The sequence below is a fragment of the Limanda limanda genome, chromosome 6 (assembly GCF_963576545.1).
Source record: "Limanda limanda chromosome 6, fLimLim1.1, whole genome shotgun sequence".
Lineage (NCBI taxonomy): Eukaryota > Metazoa > Chordata > Actinopteri > Pleuronectiformes > Pleuronectidae > Limanda > Limanda limanda.
The window spans coordinates 3,540,001-3,561,852 of record NC_083641.1 but is presented as its reverse complement, the minus strand read 5'-3'; the positions used below and the strand labels follow the sequence as shown (position 1 = coordinate 3,561,852).

At 41.6% G+C, this 21,852-nt stretch overlaps 1 protein-coding gene across 1 annotated transcript in view; it reads left to right on the top strand.

Annotated features, from left to right (window-relative positions):
* Positions 1–724: 724 nt before the first annotated feature.
* LOC133003856 (gap junction delta-2 protein) overlaps positions 725–21,852 on the top strand; it is a 25,248-nt gene continuing 4,120 nt past the window's right edge. The window contains exon 1 of the mRNA XM_061073671.1: positions 725–795. Within this exon, the coding sequence (XP_060929654.1) occupies positions 725–795 (71 nt within the window). The remainder of the gene's footprint in view (positions 796–21,852) is intronic.

Here is a 21,852-nt window from a genome sequence, read left to right as displayed (position 1 = left end):
CTGGAGGAGAAGACAGAGAAAGAGGGGAGAGAGTGGAAGGCATGAAGAGGATGGAGGAGTGGAAAGCCAGCAGAGATGCCTGGTTGCTCAGGCTCACATGAGTGCACGGACCTGCTCCCAGCCACCGTTACTACAAGATGCTTTCAAAGAACCACCGTGTGAGAGCAGAGTGCTACTGTGCAAGTGATGGACATCTGCACAAACTACGACTGCTTCCCCAGTAGTAGATAGTCCTTCTACACCAGATGTGTCTGTGTGATGTGTTTGAGTGTGTGTGTCGGTGTGTGAACATATGACCGTCCAGCTGTTTAGGTGGTAAACAGGGTCAGGTGCACCCAGAGCAGGGAAACAAGGAGGAAAGTGGGAAGACACACTCATGTGAGCAGGTGCACACACAGACCGAGAGTGTGCATGTGTGCGACGAGCACATCGAAGCCTCGGTCCAATCATCTCAGGTGCAGTTGAAGTTGTGAGCGCGTGTGTGAAGAAGAAAAGGCGCTCACAATGAGGCGTCACTGAAGTTCTTCCAGCTTCCTGTTGGGTTCTTCTCTTAAACTAAACCACCTGAAACCGCTCCCTACCTCATCTCAACGCAACAAGTTACCTTGAAGACTGAAGAAGGGACGTGGAGACCATCAGTGGTGCTCCTGCTGACTGGACAGCCCATCAGAAGTGGGCTCAGCCCTGATTTCCTGTACCCAGTGGATGCCTCCTAACTCCAGCCATGGGAGAGTGGACCATCCTAGAGCGCCTCCTGGAGGCTGCAGTGCAGCAGCACTCGACTATGATCGGAAGGTGAGCTCTTGTGCGACTGACTGGGGTCTTTAGAGCAATACTTGCACTGGCGGGATGTTTGAGTGTGTGGATTAAAATTGCTTGGTTCTATGATGTGTGTGTTTCCTCGTAATAGCTTGCTCTAACTGTACATTCGTACAAACATGCAGTATTTACAACAATAGAGTACCAATCCCTGTTTATTATGCATGCAGAATGTGAATCCTTTCTTGCTTCGAGTCAGTGATTCCTGGTCCAAAGTGGCTGATGGCAGGGTGAGGGGGGCTTTAGCTTAGCTTCTTTAATCCCTCTGAGTGACATGATGGGAGAGTTAGGCAACCAGGAGGGACTCTGTAAGCCCACACAGAGGCTTTGGACATCAGAGCAGTGTGAGGACATCTCACCTTAGACGTCCACAATGGCTAAAATCAAAGTTTCCTGCCCTACCTCTCCATTCCGATTTCTTAATTCTCCCTCTGTTTTCCTCCCGCTTAACTGCCAACTCTGCCTCAGAGAACATCTCATTGCCCGAGCATCCCTCATTTTAGGTTCCCACAGTTCCCTCCCCCTTCCATTCCTCCCTTGTCTTCTTCTTTCTTTCTCTGTCAAGTATGAAGTCATTTCACAACCTAAAAAACGAATAACCAGCGCAAGGTCACCGCAGCTATAATTTATGCATTCTTCTGCATGCTGAGAGCACTTGTAGTCTAGTTTGAATAACTCATTCACGTCGGCAGCAAAAGGAGCAATTATTCATGAGCGATTTTACCACTGAGGCACATCAGCTCTACAGACAGTATTAAACATGATTTTACATCTAGTAAAGGACATATTTCTGAGGCTGGCTTTTCTTGGGACATCATTGAAAACCGCAGGTTCAGTGTGGGCTCATTAGAGAATTGGCAGTTTAAACCAACCCCCTGAAGTTGGTTTAGACTCACTCTGGATAGTAGTACTCTTTAAATATTGAGTGAATAAATGTCAGCCAGTTTATGAAGTAAATGATGTGGAGAATTATTGTCTGTTTTGGCAGAGAATGAGTCGTCTTCTCCTGATGAGTGTGAATTTTGTTGAGCCGAGAAAATAAAGTGATTTGGAGCCTTGTTCCGAGAGCGTTCTGTCGGTGGAATGGTCTGTTAGAGTCGGTGTTGTGATGAATGATTGGTCCGCGTTCACTTCCCCTCATTCATGAGACACTGGAAGTGCAGCTAAACTAGTCACATTTGCTGCAGGGCCTGAGCGAGAGTAGGAAAGATAAGATACAGAGAGAAAAATTAAATCCACAACAGCAATCGAGAAAAAAAAGAGTCTGGTGGCAAAGTCAAGAGGAGAACGGTAGAATCTGTGCGAGATCTAAAAGACGGGAAGCAGAAAGCAGGAGAAAGACTAATGAAGACTGTGAAGGCGAAGGCAGCGAGGAGCGGTTATTCACGGACAAGCGAGCAGACACATGGCCTCAGTCTGCAGGGTGTTGGTAGGAAGCCAAGAGGACTGTCTCGTCACGAGATGGGGCTGCATGTCATGACCTAAGCAGGGCAACCAGGACTCCTGGCGGAGAAAATCCTCAGATCTTCCTCATGCAGATTATATCAGTTGTCCAGACAGTTATTATGTTGATGACGGGAGGAACCGTCCAAAACTTTAATCAAAATAAACAGACAGGGGGTCCAACACAATGTACAGTTTTATATAATTTTTTACTCATCCAGAGCAATTTACAGACATTTTTTTCGTAATGTTTCTTAATGTACACACTTTTAGTTTCAGTTAATCAAAGAATGACAGATTTTGAAATTCTTCCAAAGGTCTGTCACAATGTTTAGAGCTGTAAAACTGTAAACAATGTATATTTATGAGAACACGGAGGGTGTGCTTTTTTAATTGGATAGATGGAGTTTTTTTTATGTGACTGGGTAGTTCAGAGATTAGGATTATATCAACTGTTACTCTTTAGCGAGGAGGAGTGGTTTGCTCCAGGATAATCACTGTGGAAGGGCTTGAATGTTGAAGTAGTGATGAAGGAGCTGAAATGTAACAACAAAAAACTAACAAATGTTCAAATACCTGATTGCATGTTCAATTTTAACAATATCATATCCATGTTTGCAAAATATCAATGTTGAATTGTCAGTCTCCTCTTTGGTCCAGACTGAAATGTCTCTATTGAACGGACTGCAATGAAACATCCATGACACACACCTCCGCCAAGGCTGAACACTCCTATACATATTTTTGTCTAGACCTAACAGTAAAAACATGAAAGACAAAGGGAAGTGGTCCTTAATGTTACTTAAAATATGTATTTTTCTTAAAACTAAGAAAATGAAAAGAAAAATCCTGCACCCGCCCCTTAATCTGCATCCAGAATAAATTGTAATGGTTTATTTCCAGTCTTATCTTTCCAGCAACCAACGCCCAACTGTCGATCAAGCTGCACCAAATTTTACGCACTCATATATTTCAATCCTATGTACCGTTCATCTAGATCCATTAATTATTACCTGGGAATTCTATGATTTGTCAAAAAAATAATCTTTTCACAATGTTGAACAAAGTGGTAAATTTTGTTATCTATTTGTCCAAATTTGCGCTAAAGTGTAGTAGGTCCTGTTTCCCACCAAGTTCCATAGAAATCCAACAATCACAACATAACAAAAAACCTACTGGGCTGAGGTAAAAATGACCAAACGCCTCAGTTATTTTGTGGTTCTCTTTTACCATGCTAACAAGATTAAGTACAAGTGATTATTACTGCTAGAGGATGGTATTCAAGTCTTTTAGTCTTGTTGTATTATCAAATGTTAGTCGGTTAGTTAAGATGCAAGTAGGAGAGGAGCTCTGTTGGCCTTGACCTCCACAGCCGTAAACCAAACAGATTAATCGACTTTGCTAGCGACATCCTGGTTTTACAAAGAAAACGGATTTCATGGTTTCCATAGTAATTCCTTATAAGTGCTCTGGTCTGTTTGTTGTAAATCAGACTATTTCTATTTTTGCTTGTTTCATTCACTAAGAGGAAATTTTTCTAGTTTGTCCATGAGGAAAAAGTTGCTTCAGGAGGATAGAATTCACGGTATTAATTTACCTCTCAAAATGTGTTAGTCGGGAAGAGCCAGTCAGCCATTTATAGCTTTGGTTTCTGTGTGACAGTCTGTACGTTCCACAGTTAAGTGCCATCTCTACATCTGGCTTTTCCACAACTCAAAACCGTCTAATCTAGGCCATCACGGCTGACGTGAAATTTTATAACCGCACACTAATGCTCCCTCAATCCTGAAACCTATTGGTCCCTCTGCTGCCATTTCACTCATCCCATTGGTCAGCGCAGGTGCCGTGGGGGGAAGCGTTGGACAGGTTGCTGTTCCTGAGACGGTGCCAACGTGTGTGCTCTCATGAGCCCACCATGACAACAGCCTGCAGGCCTGACTCAATTTGTCATACATGAGTCACACACACATTAGGGGGAATATAACACTCGTTGTTTGTGTAAGATTACAGACGTCCCTAGAGATTCCCTTCTACGGCCACGGATTGTGCATGTGAGTGAATGTGTGTGTGTGTGTGTGTGTTTGCATGTGCGAGTGTGAGTAGACTGTGAACCTTGTTAGTTTTTTGTTCACATATCACGTGCTTGGATGGGTTTTGGTCCTCTCTAGTGTGTGTGTGTGTGTGTGCGTGTGTGTGTGTGTGTGTATTCACCTGCTACCTGTGATTCAATCCTGCCATTACGGGCAGTGGTCCAGGTGTAAATCGATTGCCCAGGACCATCTGATGCTCTGTGGGGATCTCGGTGCCTGTTGGTACACACAGCCTCTGTGGATAAACCCTGATGAAACACTGTCTACCTAACTACTGCCCAAACATCACTCATGCTGCCTCTGTGCTCCCACTCCCATAGGCTGCAGTCCCATGTCCGAGCTGCCACTGGTTTGAGTGGGACTGCTAAACATGCAAGTCCGTCCTCCCACCACCTTGAGATTGATCTCCAGTAATGGAATAGGAAGTGGACCGGGCACTTAATGAAATGGTCTTTAGGGCTGTCTATTTGCAGTACAAACAGGCTCATTGTTTGCAGTGACTGGAATGTTAAGTGCCTGATTAAAGCTGAAAGTACCTCATTGACTTTTACACCCATTAAAATAAACCTTGATGGTAATCATAAGGGATAGTATTAACTCTTTCTCGATGAAAAGAAGCAGTGGTTAGACACCTTGAAGACAATGAGATATATGTTATAGTGGCTGTTGACAAGCAGTCAGGTGTTATTACTTCATCCTCAAAGCCACTCTTCTTCTCAAAGTTAAATATAGAATGCTTTTTATTAAAATGTATGAAAACATAAAACCCTGAAAATATTATAACTTCACTCATAAGCTCTGGAAAATGTCCAGACAATTGTATCCGGATATTTGTCAGCAAGAGATTGTTATTAGATCACATGTTTTTTCGTTTACCGAACACTGACACTGTCATGAGCCCTTATAACCTACAGATCTCATTGTCTTTCCAAGTTGACATCTTGGCTCCTCTAGCTTTTCAGGCTGAGATATTGGTATTCATCTAGTTTTATTCAGTTCCATCTTAGAAACACTCAGTCGCTGTGAATTCCACGGACACAATCGTGCTTTATTCTCACTCTAGTAATTTGGGTCATTTGTCGGATGCAGCCAATTCCAATTCCGCCAGTGGGAGCAGGTTTCAAATGCACTTACATGATCAGACAAGCACTTTGTATGAACTATACTGAGCTTTTTAAGCCTTGAAGCTTATACGTGGTCCTTGCAAGGCAGCAGCAGCTCATTTGGAGCACTCGGCGGCCTCCCTGAAGAACATGAGAAGGTTTAAGGTTTGCTCGTATCTCAGCGTGGCTCTGCAAGTGTTCACTTCACATGAGGTGATCAGGAGCGTGTCTCTGTGTGTTGCTACGGAAGCTGTACAAGTCATTCTTAACATAGGTCAGGTCGCTTAGCATGAATCCTCAGCATGGTACCCCTGAGTCAAATAAGTGTTGTCGCTCTGCTCAACCAGGAAAGCATGTGTGTGCGTGTGCCTGTGTGTGTGTGTGTGTGTGTGTGTGTGTGTGTGTATGTGTGTGTGAGCAATACACTCTTTCAGAGCACTACAATGCAGTACACAAACAAACCTAAAACAAATATTTATTAGTGAGCAGTGTTTACATGTGACTCAGTGCGCCTGTGTTTGTCGACAGGTCACAGCTCTGTCATCACATGACCTTTAGATCATCATGCTTTTATTGAGCAAACCCCTGTGGGGAGCGTTCCCCATGGAGGTGAGAGATGATTTTGTTTGTTTAGCATGAGGATTATCCGGAAAAGGTTTCCTATATCGCATGAAAGAGAAAGGAAAGTAAGGAAGCGAGAAAGTGGCCATGACGTCTCCTCACTTGTGATAGATTCCCCTGAGAGATTATCGAGAGACACAGAAGGCCAAGTGCGATCTGCAACATCCATTCACTCGTCCCACCCGTCTCTACTTTCACACTTGCTCCATCCATATATAATGCCCCCCGGGATGCTGTCGGCTGTAATGTCAGTGCCTTCTCCGTGCTGCCATAGGAGGCCGGTTGTTAAAACGCCCTCACGTGTTCCATAGGGAGATTATGAATCACCAGTGGGACGTAGATGCATGTAATCCAGGACTTTTTTTATAACAAATATACAGCTGCGGATGAACCCTTTACATACACCATCTGGCGAAATAATCGAACTGTCAAAGATAGGTTTATATATGGAAGATGCCTCAGAGGTGCATTTTTTACGTTTATGTCAGCACTGATAGTGGGATTGATCCACCACAGCTGTGCTGCCGGAGATACAAATGAGCCCCGGGAGCAGGAAATAAAGGCTGCTTCTTTGCTGGCTTTCTCGCAGCCTTTTATGACTTGAGTGCTACAAGCAGCCTCCACAGGGACCTGCTGGGGACGCAGAGTTGTAGCTGAGGTTAGAGAGCGAGCAACTGCACATAATTATGCAGCTTGAGATCTCATTTCTGTCTGTTTACACATCACACCCTCTGCCCCCCATCCTCTTTGTGTCTCAGCTGCTTATTCTCCCTCTCTTCATCCTCTCAGTCCACATATGCTGAGGTCGGGGTTGACGTGGTGTTTACATGCCGATGGCGTATTCGATTAAGCTCCTGTTGCAAGTGTGTGTGTGTGTGTGTGTGTGTGTGCATGCTTGTCAGACATTGTTAATTTTGTGTTATGGTCAATCTTTTGTCAATTTTAACTTCTTCATCTGTAACAGTAGGGAAACTTTTTTCCTATCAAGGTCCAAACACCATTTTCTTGAAAATGTATGTTATCTAACACAAATGTCATAGAGACGAGAAAGCGCAGGAGAGAGAGAGATGAATGGATTAGAGCAGGCCAAGGGGTCAGAGGTCGGAACAATTTCACCTGCAGGGTCCCAGAGAGAAGCTGTCTCTAGCAGGGTGACTCAGCAAGGTTTATAGGTTTAGTGTTAGCACCTCGCTGGAGGACCGAGCAGGTCAGTGTTAGGTTGATACCAGGGGGTTTGTTTAACCTGGACACACACAAACACACACACACACACACACACACACACACACACACACACACACACACACACACACAGGAGAAAGAAAAAACCTCATATAAAACGGAACATTTCAGATATTAGTCTTGCATTTGTTCACTGGGATACTTTTCTGTAAAAAATAAACGTTTTACAATGTGAAAAACATAGATGTATGACAACAGTCAGCTCAGCACAGATAATCAAGGAGATCAAAGATTATTAATAATAATGAAAACAATTATGGAGTCACCGTGACCTTTACTTTTACCACTGAAATCGAATCTGTTCATTTTGGAGCCCAAGTGAATATTTATACCAAATTTGAAGAAATTCTCTCAAGGGGTTTGTGAGATTTTGCTTGTGTTCACAAGAATGGGAAAGACGTACAGATGGACAACCCAAAAACATGATTCTTCCGGCCACTGGCCGTCGCTGGTGTGGAGGCATATCTGTACACTGGAAAGCATTTCAAGCTATCACATTATCACAAAAAAAGCATCATAGTTGGCCATCAGCATCTCACCTCCTTTTTATAAAAGCCCTCGACAGACTAGATACATGTACATTTACATATTCAAGGAACGGTCTCCACATTCTGGTGAACGTTAGCAGTCTGGAGTGTTCTACACAAGTCATAAGGGCCATCGGGATGTGCTGCAAGCAAAGTTTTATTCTTTGCACAGAATGTCAGGACATTGGCGTTATGTTAATTTAATTAGTGCTTGTTATTCCACAGCTTTTTAGAGTTATTAATGAGTTTTTTCACGCTTCCAGGCAATCATTAGTTTCATCTTGCTGAAAGCTAAACCTCGCTTTAAATTGTGAATCCACTGGTAATTATTCTGTTACTTTACTTTTTGGGGTATAAAAGCAAGTTATCGTTAAGGATCCAGTTTTTCGACGCTTCCCTGCTGATGCCTTCAGGGACCTGAGGTTAGGTCTGATGTTCAAGGACTGAGAAATTTCACCTGCCAAGTTCTACACCATGTTGTCAGAAAATCAATAGTTGAACTCGTCAATGAAGAAGAAAAGCAGCCCCTGCTCTCATCTGCATTACCACACGATGATAGCAGTGATTCAATGAATTATTTATCTGGAGTCTAGTTTTATACGTCTCTGCAAGATCACTTTCACACCACGCTGACAGTCGTAGGTAGGCAAAGCACTCAGAGTAAAGATGTTGGTTAACAGGTGATACATATTACATGTGCATATAGGAATATGTTAATGAAGTATAATAAAAAATAAAATGAGATGCCATCTTTATTTATTACTTTTCAGTCATTATAAGGTCCAATAAGGCAGGTGATTTAGATTGAAATAAGAATGAAATTGTACTGGGTTAATGTTCTCCACTCACTGTGAGCTGGTGTTAGTACAGTTTCACCTTGAACAAATCTTTAATGGACATTAACATGGCGATGACAGTAATATACCCATCTTCATCCACACAAGACTCTTTAGAAGGTCTTATTTCAGGTCAACATGAATTGGTCAATTCATGTGCCTTGAAGTTGGAAAGTGGAAAAAGCATGGATACTGTGATCAACCTGTGTTGAATTTATGTCTTTATTGAATTACAAATAACCCGGACGCCTCTTTCTGATATTTGAATAATAACGAAGAGCAAACAAAAAGGATCAAATTTGAATGGCATATAAATAATTTAAAACATTCATAAAAACGTCTGTATTGGAAAACAGTATAATAGTATAAAAATCATTTTGTCCGGACTTGAGGTGGTGTTAATTCAAATTTTCCTGGTCAGGAACCGATTTTTCTGATGCCACGTGAGAAAGCACTTTAAATCGAGGGTGCATGAATAAGTGAGGGTAAACATTAACACTAATAGTTAGTGCTAACTTTATTCATAACACAGAATGGGGGTTTCTGTCAAGAAAACCTACTAATTCTATAATCTAGTCCATTATCTGTACCACTTATCTCTACTACTTCTCCCTCACTTATCCATGGAGGGGCAGGATATATAGAGATTCACACTGCACAGAACAAGAGCTGCCAAACTGGGAGTCGATAGTGCTTACCACTGCACCGCCATACTGCCCTATATACTAAATGTGAATACAATAAATGGCAGTATGTAAAATAGGGTCTAACTTCATTAAAATCGAAAGCATTACAACTTTAATGTTACAGTGTTCATGTGCATCTTTGGATCATCACTAAAATACATAAAATACGAGGGATAATTAAAACAAATAGCCAACTTTGATCTTTATTGGGAACAAAGCAATGCTGCTTCTTTTGATGTTTGATCCATTGGGTCTATTCTTGTGGGCCCGTGGCTGCAGCTCATTGTCTTATTTATACAATCTGCTTTTATTACACATGACTAACAGCGTTCCTATGCTGGAATCTTTATGTTAACATTTGAGATTGATTGAGCTGTGTGTTTGTCTGCTGATGTCCTGATAACAGCCTGCTGCTCTGCACAGCTCTATGCATTTCTCCCTATTTCACTCTGCCTCCACACTTTATCTCACTCCATCTCACTCTTTGAAGATGAAAAGGATGCTCCTTCTGCCATTGATTTATTCTTCTCGTCCCCACCCAGCGCTACTCCCATCACTGGCTACATCCTCACACTTGCCTTAAGCCTCTAATGAACAAGGTGAGAGTGTAAGAGCCACTGAGGGAGTGTGTCCACAGAGCCATTTCTCTCTGGCAGGGCACAGAGCAGAGATTCATCCCAGCACTCAGAAAAAGCAGTGCATGCAGGTTTTGTTGCCATGACAACAATATCTTGACAATGTATCACGTCTATCGTGCCCTCATATCATAGACATTTTGCTTTTTTATTACCTATTAACAAGTGGAGGATCTTTGCTCTTATACTTTGTATGGTTGAGCATGTCGCCGTCCAGCTCACAACAACGCGTGAGCTGCTTCTAGACATGCACTGTAATCCACACATTTTCCTGAAATTTTCCAAAGGTGCTGTATGTGAGAACATTAATGGCCAAGTCTGTTGCTCTGGACATTTTCCAGAACCTTTCCTGCCAGCCCCCGGGTAAAATGTCTTAGTGTGATGTGTCCATGTGAGGCTAGAGCAGTAAAATTCGTGTGCAATGCAACGGTTGCTGAACTGGAAAACCTAAAAAATACCAGGATGAAAAAGAGATGTCATAGTTCAGCAATGGAATTTATACTGTACATCATGTCCTTCCTCCTGCATGCTCCATACTGGTGCCTCCCCTTACCCCGAGTGTTCCGGACATTGTCCTGTTGTTGTGAACGCAGCTGACCTAGACAATCTCTTGCAGAATTGGTGATGTGTAAGGCACACTCCAGAAACTATCCAGTCACAAGTTTTAGGAGTTCATTTCTGAAAACGGCTAAACAATGAAAATAAATAATATTCTATATCTCCTCCGAAAAATGAGCTTCTCTGTCTTGACTGTGTTAGTCTTGTATAAACAGTTCCATGTACGTCCAGGGTGATGTCCAGTCCCCACATCATATGACATCGAGATTACAGATGCCACAGAAGAGTTCATCGTTATGTATATGAGGCCAAGTGGCACTTTGCAATTTCACAACAACTGCAGGAGAGAAGAGACTCCATCATCTTATACAATGGCTACTATCTGGAATTCCTTGAGACAGAGAAGGACCTTGTTTATTTTGAGGTTAGACTAATATTATTAAATATTAAATTAAGTCATACATCTGCGAATTTGCCTAATTGATGCTATTTGATTTTGAGATCGTCCGCCTGGCTGAACATCTGCACCAGCCATAAACCGTTAGGGAGGTGGAAGATGAGCTGGCAGCAAGCCATGCAAGAGGACACTGTCAAGTCACCAACAGAAAAAAAGTGGGAGCAGGAGATATTAGTGCTCACACATCCTGTGTCTGATGATAAAGAGGAAGTAGAACACCACTGAGACAAAAATAGAGAAATATTGGAGTGACAAAATTTGAGTTTATTCTGTTCCATTAGCCCAGCAATGCCTGAAATTGACATTTGCAGCCAAACCAGGGCTCTGTGGATGGCTACTTCAACCTCATCAGCTGAGCATGATAAAGGCTGGCTATGAACAAAATGAAAAATGACCTATTACCAGAAAATGTGCAAACTCTTCTTCCTCACAACATGAACATTGCAACATGAAGAACAGTGCTGGAAAACTGTCTGAACAAACAAGCTCATATCTGATATAATACAGAACTGGAGTTGGTCCCTAGGCGCTGCACTGTGGCTCTTTGTTGCTCAGAGTGTAATTTAAGTGTTTTCATTTCATTGTATATGACTTCTGAGAAAAAACAATAAAAAAATTATGAATAGCTAGGTCACTCAGTATACCTCTGCCGAGGTCAAACAGTCCCCTTATGAAACCACATTTATATTCATTACATTTTCCATATGGAACTACCCTCAAATGTAAAAAATGATTAAATCTGTCCCTTAGACATGAATAAAAAACTGACATTTTATTCATAAAGACTCATTTATTATTCACTGAGAAATTAACGAAAAATACGTCAAAATGCCCTATCACTATGTCAAAGAAAGTATTCCATAATCCTGGATTGTTTATTTTTAAATAAACAAATATGAAACTGTTGGATAACAGAATCTTTGAATATGAATGTCTTTAACCGAGAGAGACAAAGCACATATACTCTCCATGTCATGATTCAACTGCAAAGCTTTGAATAATCTCTGTCGATCAATACTGTAGCTCCTTGGACAGCCTTCGTACAATCTCTTTGAGCATATTGGAGTGTGTTTTTGTGTGTGTGTGTGTGTGTGTGTGTGTGTATGTGTGTGTGTGTGTGTGTGCGTACAACTCTTCCTCAGAGGCAGTATCAGATTCTGCACAGTGTGATTGACTCAACATGAATAAAAAATGGCTGGCGCGCACCAGTCAAACACCTTGGCTGAAACACACCACCTCCACCAGGACCAACACACTGTCAAAAAAAAACAACACATCTGATTCACTGCCTCCTCACACGTGCGTGCGCACTCACACACATAAACAGATGGTCGTCCAAATAGACAAACATGTGCGTAAGCCAACTTGCAGCGTGGTTACTATATTTACTCATTACTCAGGGACAGAAACATACACATACACACACACACAGAGATCCTGCCAAAAGTGTCACAGTCCCCATCTTCACAGCTAATTGTATGAGCAAGCAGACAGAATGTGACAATGCATTCAGACCTCACAACACACACACACACATGATCCCATTTGCAGATTCTTCAATTAAGCAGTGAAGTCAAGCTGCAAGGAGCGTGTTTGACTCTTGGCAATATGCTACAATCACATAGCTCCCTTGGCCAATTATAAAAAGCTACTTGGTAGACAGAGCTGTGGCGTGGTGTGAAACAGATACATTTAGCCTTCACAACCTGTAGACTATAGAGTGACATCAGCAGGACTCATGCAGTTTGGCTGCGAAGTCACTAGAAGAAGCTGTGTTTCCCGACAGGCATCTCTGTGACGTTTCTTGGGAGGATGAGGCTGCGTTCACGTCCAATCAGATGGTGGACAGTAGAGTCAGAGCGTCAGATAGAACGTACCACTTAAGGTTTGACTCCAAACAGAGGAGTTTTAGGAAATTAGATTTGAGAGTTGCCAATTTGTGATCATAATGCTAGAGGGTCACAATGTGTCTACATGCTGGATTTGTTAGATAATGTCAAATCTGCCTAAAACATGAGCTCAAATTCAATCTCACCGTAAAGTTCACTCAGTACCTGGAGCTTTTTACTATATCACATGATTCTGCCAAACAGATTGAGGCTGTCAAAGAAGTGTTGATGATCTGTTCATGAAGTTTAATTCAAATACATATGAACATGTTTCACATAGAAAAATGTCCCCTTAGGGGGAATTGACTATTTGTCTTTAGTGTCCAGATGCAAATGAATGTTGACGGGCGGGATCTTTTTCTGCAACATTTTGGCATCAAATGAAGAAATACAATACAATTAAATGCAACTCAGCATCAACTAATTTCTATATCCAATTTGCACAATGAAAAATTAACAAGTAAATCAAAAGACAGAAACAGATACATCTCACCCTCAAAGTAAAAGTTTCAGGTTGTGAGGCTACAGCAGTCAATTCAAAAATAATTAACCAAAATAAAGAACTGATTAATAAAATTATAGATTTACATATTTTCTCACAATTAATAGTTAGTAAATTGCCAGTGGGCATGGCCACTTGACTACAGAATTTATATTGACCTATTTTATATATGTTTGTGTTGTGCTTAATTGCATTGTGTGTCTCCATTTGATCTGACAAAAGCACCGTCAGAGTTTGGACACCATCGGTTGTAATCGTGATTATCAACATTAATTTGCATATGAACACAAAAGACATGAAATTAGGTATAACTCCGCTAAAGGGACATTTTTACATTCGTACAAGGTAAACACCGAGTTATACTTCATGAACAGATCGTTGGGGTTCAAATTTCTGAGAAATTGAAGGATTTCTATTCAATGTTTGATCTCAAATTTCCGATTAAAAGATCAGACCCTAGGTACTGCCAACTGAGGGAATGTCTATTTGACTCCTAACAGAATAAATGACAAATCTTTACTCTCGCAAATTCAACGTGGAACTCATAATAAAACATAATGCTGGGATCTTTTTATGACCAATAGTTTATGGTAGCTGATGTTAGCCATTGACCTAAATATTATTCTATTGTTTCGTCACTTCTGGCTGTCTCTTTTTTTTTAACAAACAGCATATTTGATCGGATATCTGATTAACTCAATAGACTGAGCAAGACTGGACCTTGTGGTACAACTGCTTAGGCAGCTATTGTTTCCATCATCAAGAAATAACGTTGGATTATGTAATTTCTTAAGTGTAAGAAAAAGATGATGAGCAAGTGATGTTCAGTCATGTGAACTATGCCTTAAAAGATTGTTTGACCAGTTATTCCTTTTTGAGCTGAAGGGTGAATTAAATATTAATTGATTCATCACCAGCTATAGCAGGTCAGGGCACAAGGGTGGTAGCTGGTATACTTAAATTCAAGGGTTGGGACCTTTAGCAAATCTCAAGCCATACTAATGCCTCCCATTTAATTATACTTGCAGAATTACCAGATAAGTGACCTATTAATTCCAGATGTTAAATGCACAGAAGACTCAATCATTCACCAAAGACACCATTGGCATTGTTGACCAATCCTTAACCAATTCACAAGTTTTTAATATTTGTGCAAAATAAGCGAATTAAGAAAATTAGATTTTTACTGTCAGTTTAGTTTTTAAAGGTTCTGAAAGAAAAAATAGAGAAAGAAGATTTGTGAGTGTAAATGGGATGTAAGTGAATCATTAGTGGTTTCCACAGGTAAAGAGTGTTTTTCATGTGAGTGACAGTGTTTGGGATGTTCCCTGTGCAGCTATGTGCTGCCTGTTTGTGTGTCATGGAGGCTCCCTGCATGTGCCAGAGCTGCTGATTTGGGTTGGAGCTTGGCACAAGAGAGACGCAGTGGGTGGGATGTTGGCACGGGCGAAGCCGTCCTGACTCGAGATTGTCCAAAACCCACCGATTTAATCCGGATTACGCCCATCGTCTCTCTCACTCCCTATGTCACTCTCTCTCTCTCTGTCTCACTCGTTTCCCGCCCACGGGTTCGTTCTCTTCCTCTTCAGTCCCGCTCATTTCTCACCCCTCCATCACAACCTTACAACCTCCCTGAAAACCAATGCTCCAACTAGTTGGTCTGTTGCCATGGTGACCACTTGGGACACTTCCTTTGTTCCCTCCATTGTTCCGTTTCGGAAGATCTCTGTGAAAAGATTTAAAAAGTCTATTTTTGATGTCTGGGCTCAAAAACCTCCTAATCTGTTGCCAAGGTAACTGCAACAGTTATAAACGGACTTGTAGACCCTTGTGTATAGTGCACTTATGAACCAGTGCATTGGTTTAATACATAAGACATTTAATACTCTTAACCTTCTCCTGGGATCCTTCTGTTCATTATTCATGTTTGAAAAAATGCTAATCAAAAAAGCATTTACAGTCTTAGGTCAGGTAAATTGACTTCCTAATGGATTTCTTTATAGATTACTAATGAAATGGTATATAATCCCAATCCCCTCAGTGTGTGTTCATGTGCACATGCTGTATGTGTCTGTGTCTTTGAGCCATTAGCTACAATTTTCAATTTTAGTTCACATTCATCAACACACCACTTAAATTCCTTTGTCTATACATGTGTGCTTACAGAGAGAGAGAGAGAGAGAGAGAGAGAGAGAGAGAGAGAGAGAGAGAGAGAGAGAGAGAGAGAGAGAGAGAGAGAGAGAGAGAGAGAGAGAGAGAGAGAGAGAGAGAGAGAGAGAGAGAGATGGATGGATGGATGGATGGATGGATGGATGGATGGATGGATGGATGGATGGATGGATGGATGGATGGATGGATGGATGGATGGATGGATGGATAAGTGAACAGTATTAGAATATACTATTATTAGATTTCCATTTTAGCAGATCACAGAGGCAGGATTACACACAGGGACTACAGTATATCATGAAGAACATGAAATCTGTTCATGTGCACACTTACAACAGATTAAGGTAATATCATGTGAAATTGTTATGCAAAGGCTAAGGCTTTGGACTTTTTCATGGAATATTATATTGTTTTTTTATCACTTAAAGCCTTGGAAAAATGTGACAAAGAACCCTGGAAGCAAAATTTAGACAAAAATTCAAACAGTACGATTAAAAAAACTAGTGGGAACAAAAATTAACAGTTAGATATACATATATATAAGAGATATACATAATTAAATACATGAATACAAATGTAAAAAAAAAATGAAATACCAAATAGAACATAGTTTACTTCAGCATAGCATTGGAAGTAAAATAATCTGACAACAGAGAAAATGAATACAAAATATAACAAATAATAAAACAGGTTAAAATGTCAACAAATGGACAAATAGATAAAATTCAATCGAACGGCGGACTAAAATAAACAAGTCTTAAGTTTGCATTTAAAAATCTGAGTCTGACGTCTGAATTATACTTCTGTGGAGTTTATAGAGTGGACATTTTGTTTGCTTTGAATACATTACTTCTTGAATTTTGTTCCACTGTAATTAAACTTCTCTGATTTATCTGGGCTGACCCAAACTGAACCAGAGGCTCTGACCCCACCTGATTGGACTGGAAAGTTTAACCAGACTAGACCGTGATAAAACCATTAGAACTGCTCGCTATGATAGAAATTCATTTTCATCTTCTCCCCAGAGGATGGAACTAAAACCCGTCAATGTCAGACACAATCGGCTTTGTAACGCCCTGCAACAGCTGGGAGAGTGTGCGCGTTCCTGATTAAAATGTGTGTGTGTGTGTGTGTGTGTTTGTGCACATGTGCACAGAGGTGTCCTCATCCTGTGTGAGCTGAGAGAATTCAGTCCATATTCAGTTACACCGCGTATAGCTCTTATATTGGTCTTAGCATGGGAGTGTGGTGGTGAATGTCTGTGTGTGTGTGTGTGTGTCAATTTGCACTTGTGTGTTCGGACATGGGTGGCCATGCAGGATAAAGGTCTGTCAGCAGGGAAGAACGCAGCCCCCTCACTCTCTCTCTCACTCGCCTAAAGCACTGGAATGTCCCTTCTGTGTGTGTGTGTGTGTGTGTGTGTGTGTGTCAGGGCTCTTGTGTGAGTCTGGTGCCTGCATGGTGACCTGCAGTGAACTTGCTATTGATAAACTCTTGCAAAGCAACACTGAGAGAGAAAGAGAGGTGTGTATATAAATTGACCACAGGTGTATGTTGCTCTCCTAATATATATTTTATTTAGCAGTTTTCAAATTAAAGGTAGGGATGGTAAGTTGTTACTTTGCAGCTGGAGAGACATACTGAAGAAGAGACGATAGCCAAAAGTCGTCTTCTAGCAGTTATCAGTGCATGTTCATGTGTCTTGGGCATGTAGCTTTTTTGTGGAGCCTGCTCTTACTCGCTTTTCCAGGATAAACAACCCTAGCTTTAAACAAAGAAGAAAGAAGGGGAAACATTTTAATGAAATGCGATAATGACCAAGGCATACAAGTTTAGTGACTCTAATGGCGCACATTACCTCGACAAAAACATTTCATATAATAATTTAAAGATTTATTGTTTCTATTGTTAAGATTTGGTTAAGTTAGACCAGTGTTAACACCCTTGGAATCTGCAGGGTGCTCAATCCTGTGATGTGGCCAATATCTATGTCAAAGTGAAAAATGTATTGTCTGTAGGCAATGTTGTACTGAACAATAGATATAAAGGCAAAATCAAAAAAATTACTTCAGACTCCAAAGGGTTAAGGAGTGTGAAACTGCTGATACAAGCTTATGTGTTGCTTGTGAAGAAAACAGAAGTCATAATGTTTCTCAGATTTTCTTTGGGCCTTTAGCATGAATTCATTAAAGCTAGGGTTGGTAATCCTGTAAAAGCTTGCAAGAGGTAGCAACACTTTGAAAGACATCCTACCCCATCCCATCAGCCCTCTTGTCAAATCTACTCAGGCTATCGTCTCTGCTTCAGTGGTGTTCGTCTCTATGGCTGAGAGCATGAGCAAGGTGCATGCAGGTCGGGAAGTGACAGACAGGGACGCCAGCCAATTATTTTATTTGGACCGAATGAAATGATTGGTTGTGCTAATTAAACCTTTTTCAGACCCGACCTCTGGGTAAAATCCAGAGAACTGGCTTCAGAGTTTACCTGCAGTTTGCCTTTCACACATGCACAACACTCTACACAGACGTGCTCGCAACAGCAACAAATCCTCAGGCGAGAGGTGGAGCAGCCGGGCGAAGCAGGCAGAGGCAGAAAGTGACGTACTAACTCCGCTGCTTAGGTCACAGGATTTTCTTCCCAATAAACAGACACCATCGTCAGCCCTTATCTCCACAAACTCTCTTCACATTTCCTTCAGTGTCTTCTATGTTAATGACAGTGCTTTTCACCCAGAGATATTTTTTAAATTTTTTGTAGTTTTTTCATTTTTGCGTCTCTCACGCTTTAGATGTGTGCAACCCCCTGCTGTGTTCACACAACGACTTCTCCTGGATTTCTACAGACTTTATACCATGAGGCTGGGCAGATGTAGTCCGATAAAGTCTCTCTCTCTATTATAAGAAAATCTGTTTGAGGTTCGTTTTTTTTAGAAATCTTAGCCTGACGCCGTTACTTATTTCTATAACTTCAGCTAAAATTAGTCCATGTTAGTTCAAACAGAGATACAGGTCAGAGACGCAAGTGAGAGTAGAAACGGAGCATCGTCACTGATGGACGTGCAGGAAAAAGCGGTGAGGGAAGAGATGCAGAGAAAATCAGGAACAGGTATTGATGGAGACTAAAGGTGATGCTCTGAGAGGGATTAGCCGGTCAGCCAAGGGGCTGCATTTTCGAATTAATCATTCAGGATTCCGATCAGGAAATAGAGGAAATTGAACATCTCACAAAAATGCTATGTTTACAGCAAGATTAAATGACGGGATGCTGGATATGGATTTTAAAATGGATTATGTGTCTCATTTGGTAAAGAACCTTCATTGTCTGCGATGTTGGAACAGCAGTCGAGCCTGTGTTTCTTCATGTGTTTTTCTTCACTGAATTATCTTCTAAGCAGCTTCCACACAGCAGGATAACATAGATGGCCTATTTGGCATAATTTGCTGTTTCACTGAACTTTACTTCAGGATTTCTTTTGCATAAAGTAAGCATTAAGCTCACTGAGGCGACTAAGCTACAATCGTAACTGGTGCAACAACAAATCTGCTCGCCTCCTCAGCAGAAATATGCTGCTCTTCAGTTAACTTGGCTTCCAGTCGGCCCCCTTCTCTCTCGTTTTCTGCCCATCGCCTGTTGCCGTGGTAACTAGCAGGGGGGAGTTGAGTGGAGGGGAGAATGAAAGGAGGGAGGAGAGAAGGGAGGGGGGAAAAAAGGTTGTTGGTGGTGGTGGTGCGAGGGAGAGGTTGTGTTGTGTTTTCTGGGTAAAGGAACCACAGCTGTTCTTCCTCTCCTCTCCCCTCTTCTTTTTATCACCACATCTTCCAATCTCTCCAAGACTCACGCTCCTCATCGATCCCTGGCAAATTATTTCCTGTCCTCTGCCTCCTCTTCCTCATTATCCCCACACTCTTATGCCTTTTCGTGGTTAAATTTCCTCTTTTTTCACCTTCTTCATCCGCAATGTCTGAATTGTTTGCTTTTCTATTCCATCACCTGATCGTTTTTATTTGCTTTGGCTCACTAACCCACACACCAGCTCTACCTATTGAGCTATATCCAACTCCCACCTCTCCTCTACATCTATTTTTATTCAACTCATCCTCTCCAAATGCCATGTAAACAGTGTTCAAGGTTTCATTAAAAGAGAGCCTCACTGTGCATGGGATTTTAATTTCTCTGGAAGTTGAACAATGCAGACTACAGGGGGAGCAGCAGTATTGTGTGTGTGTGTGTGTGTGTGTGTGTGTGTGTGTGTGTGTGTGTGTGTGTGTGTGTGTGTGTGTGTGTGTGTGCGTCTGCATACATGTGCATATTTTTTAAAGTGGATGCATATGAAGGTACTAGATTGAGCAGGATTTCTCACGTCAGATGCAGAACTTATGTTGTTTTTTTACGTTACTGTGCCCATTTCATTCTGAAAATTAACTGAACATCCATAATTATAGCTTTGAAAATGAAAGACACCCCTTTAATGCAAGATATCCACTGTTAGATACAGAGGAAGAGCAGGAGAAAAAAAAATAGGTGGGTGGGGCATGATTGTTGGAGGAGGCGTTTTTGGAATTGTGCTAGGATAATGTTTTTGTATAATCACCACCGCCTGTGTGGTAACACAGGCAACATATTAGTCAAAGGGAACAACAAACACTGTCTGCTGGGAGCAGAAGGTGTGGGTGTGCTTATATGTCTGCCATGTATATGTTTTTGAAACATAAGTAAACAACATAGGTTTGCAATTGATGATTAATCTTTTTGGGGCATTTTTGCCAAAATGAAAAGTCAAAATTGAATCAATTAGGAGAAACACAAATGAAATGCAGTTGCCGGGTGAACCAGTTCGACAGGAGCGTTTGGCAGCAGCGAGTGAGCCGCAGTAAACCACGGACAGTTTAAATGCCTTGTGGGACTGTTCGCAGAGAAACAAGGCTCTTCATAGAAAAGTACAGACACAATCTGGAGATTATTCCTGTTGGGGGTGGGGGTAGCGGATGTGTGTGTATATTGGGAAGGGTTTTGGGGGGGATAAGTTCAGAGAGAGAGAGAGAGAAAAGAGGAAGTAGGGCCAAAGAGCCCTAGGAGTGCAATTGAAAGAAAAAAGCGAAGAAAGAAAGATTCTCTAGAGGGAAGAGAAAGAACAGGTGGGGGATGCTCTGTGAGGTACGATAATCTAAAGCTATGCGATGGCATTAGCACAAAAAAAACTAATACAAGAATCCACCGAGGGCCCAGCCACAGATTACAGAAGTGGGTTTGCGTGTGGATGCTATTATATAATTCATTCTCTATGATGAGATTTTCCTTCTTTGCTGGTTTTCCTTACTATCCCCTACATCTCTCACTCTCCACCCCAGCACTGGCAGGTTACTCTTTTAATTTAAGGAGAAGATGTCCCAGCCACACTGGGGTTTTTTGGTGACTTCATAATCTTTTTATCCCTGTCTGGAACTAATTCATCTTAAACAGCATTTGATGTCTTCTTTCTGAACTCACTCAGTGTCCACTCACTGTCTGGGATGCTTGGATATGTGCACAAACTCGATGTGTGCATGTAAAGTATGCGTGTGTGTTTGCATGCACACATGTGGACATTAAGCTCAATGCTCTCTCGCTCTGGTATTGTGAATTCTCTGCCTACTAAGCTCCTTAATGGAGTCACTACAAGGGCAAAAGCATTTTCATTTTTTTTTTTGCAGTGATTCCCCCCTTCCTCCCTCCATCCTTCGTTCGCTTTAACTCCACATCCCAGCTGATCCCAGGTGGACGGATTGGCAATAACTCTTTCAGGTTTCATTTTGGAGGTCGCCACTGGTGACCTGTGGTTTTGATGAGAGGTATATGTGAACCACATGCTGTCAGTCTCGGGAAAGGATTAACGCTGCCCTTCTACTCCACATCTGCACCACACAAGACTGGTGAAGCCACTGTGCGATACCATTCACTCCACCAAACGCCATCTAATGAGTATCTGGATGCAGATATCTTTGGTGCAGTAAAGAAGGAGGCTACCTTTTAGATCAACTGGTTACAATGGTGTTCATCCATACAGAACTTCTTATTGTGCTTGTTTCATATCAAATATTACTCTTTCTATGAAATACAGAGGAGTGACCTAAGGCCAATTCAAGTGACAGCTACCATCTCTTTCTGATGTTATTTAATAAATCCAGACTCGTCCTGAGGGAGAGTTACATGTGACTAAGAGGAGGTTTGAGGTGGCTGCTGTGAACACGTATAACAAATGTCCTTGTATAGAGAAATGCATGTTGGTGAGGGACTGA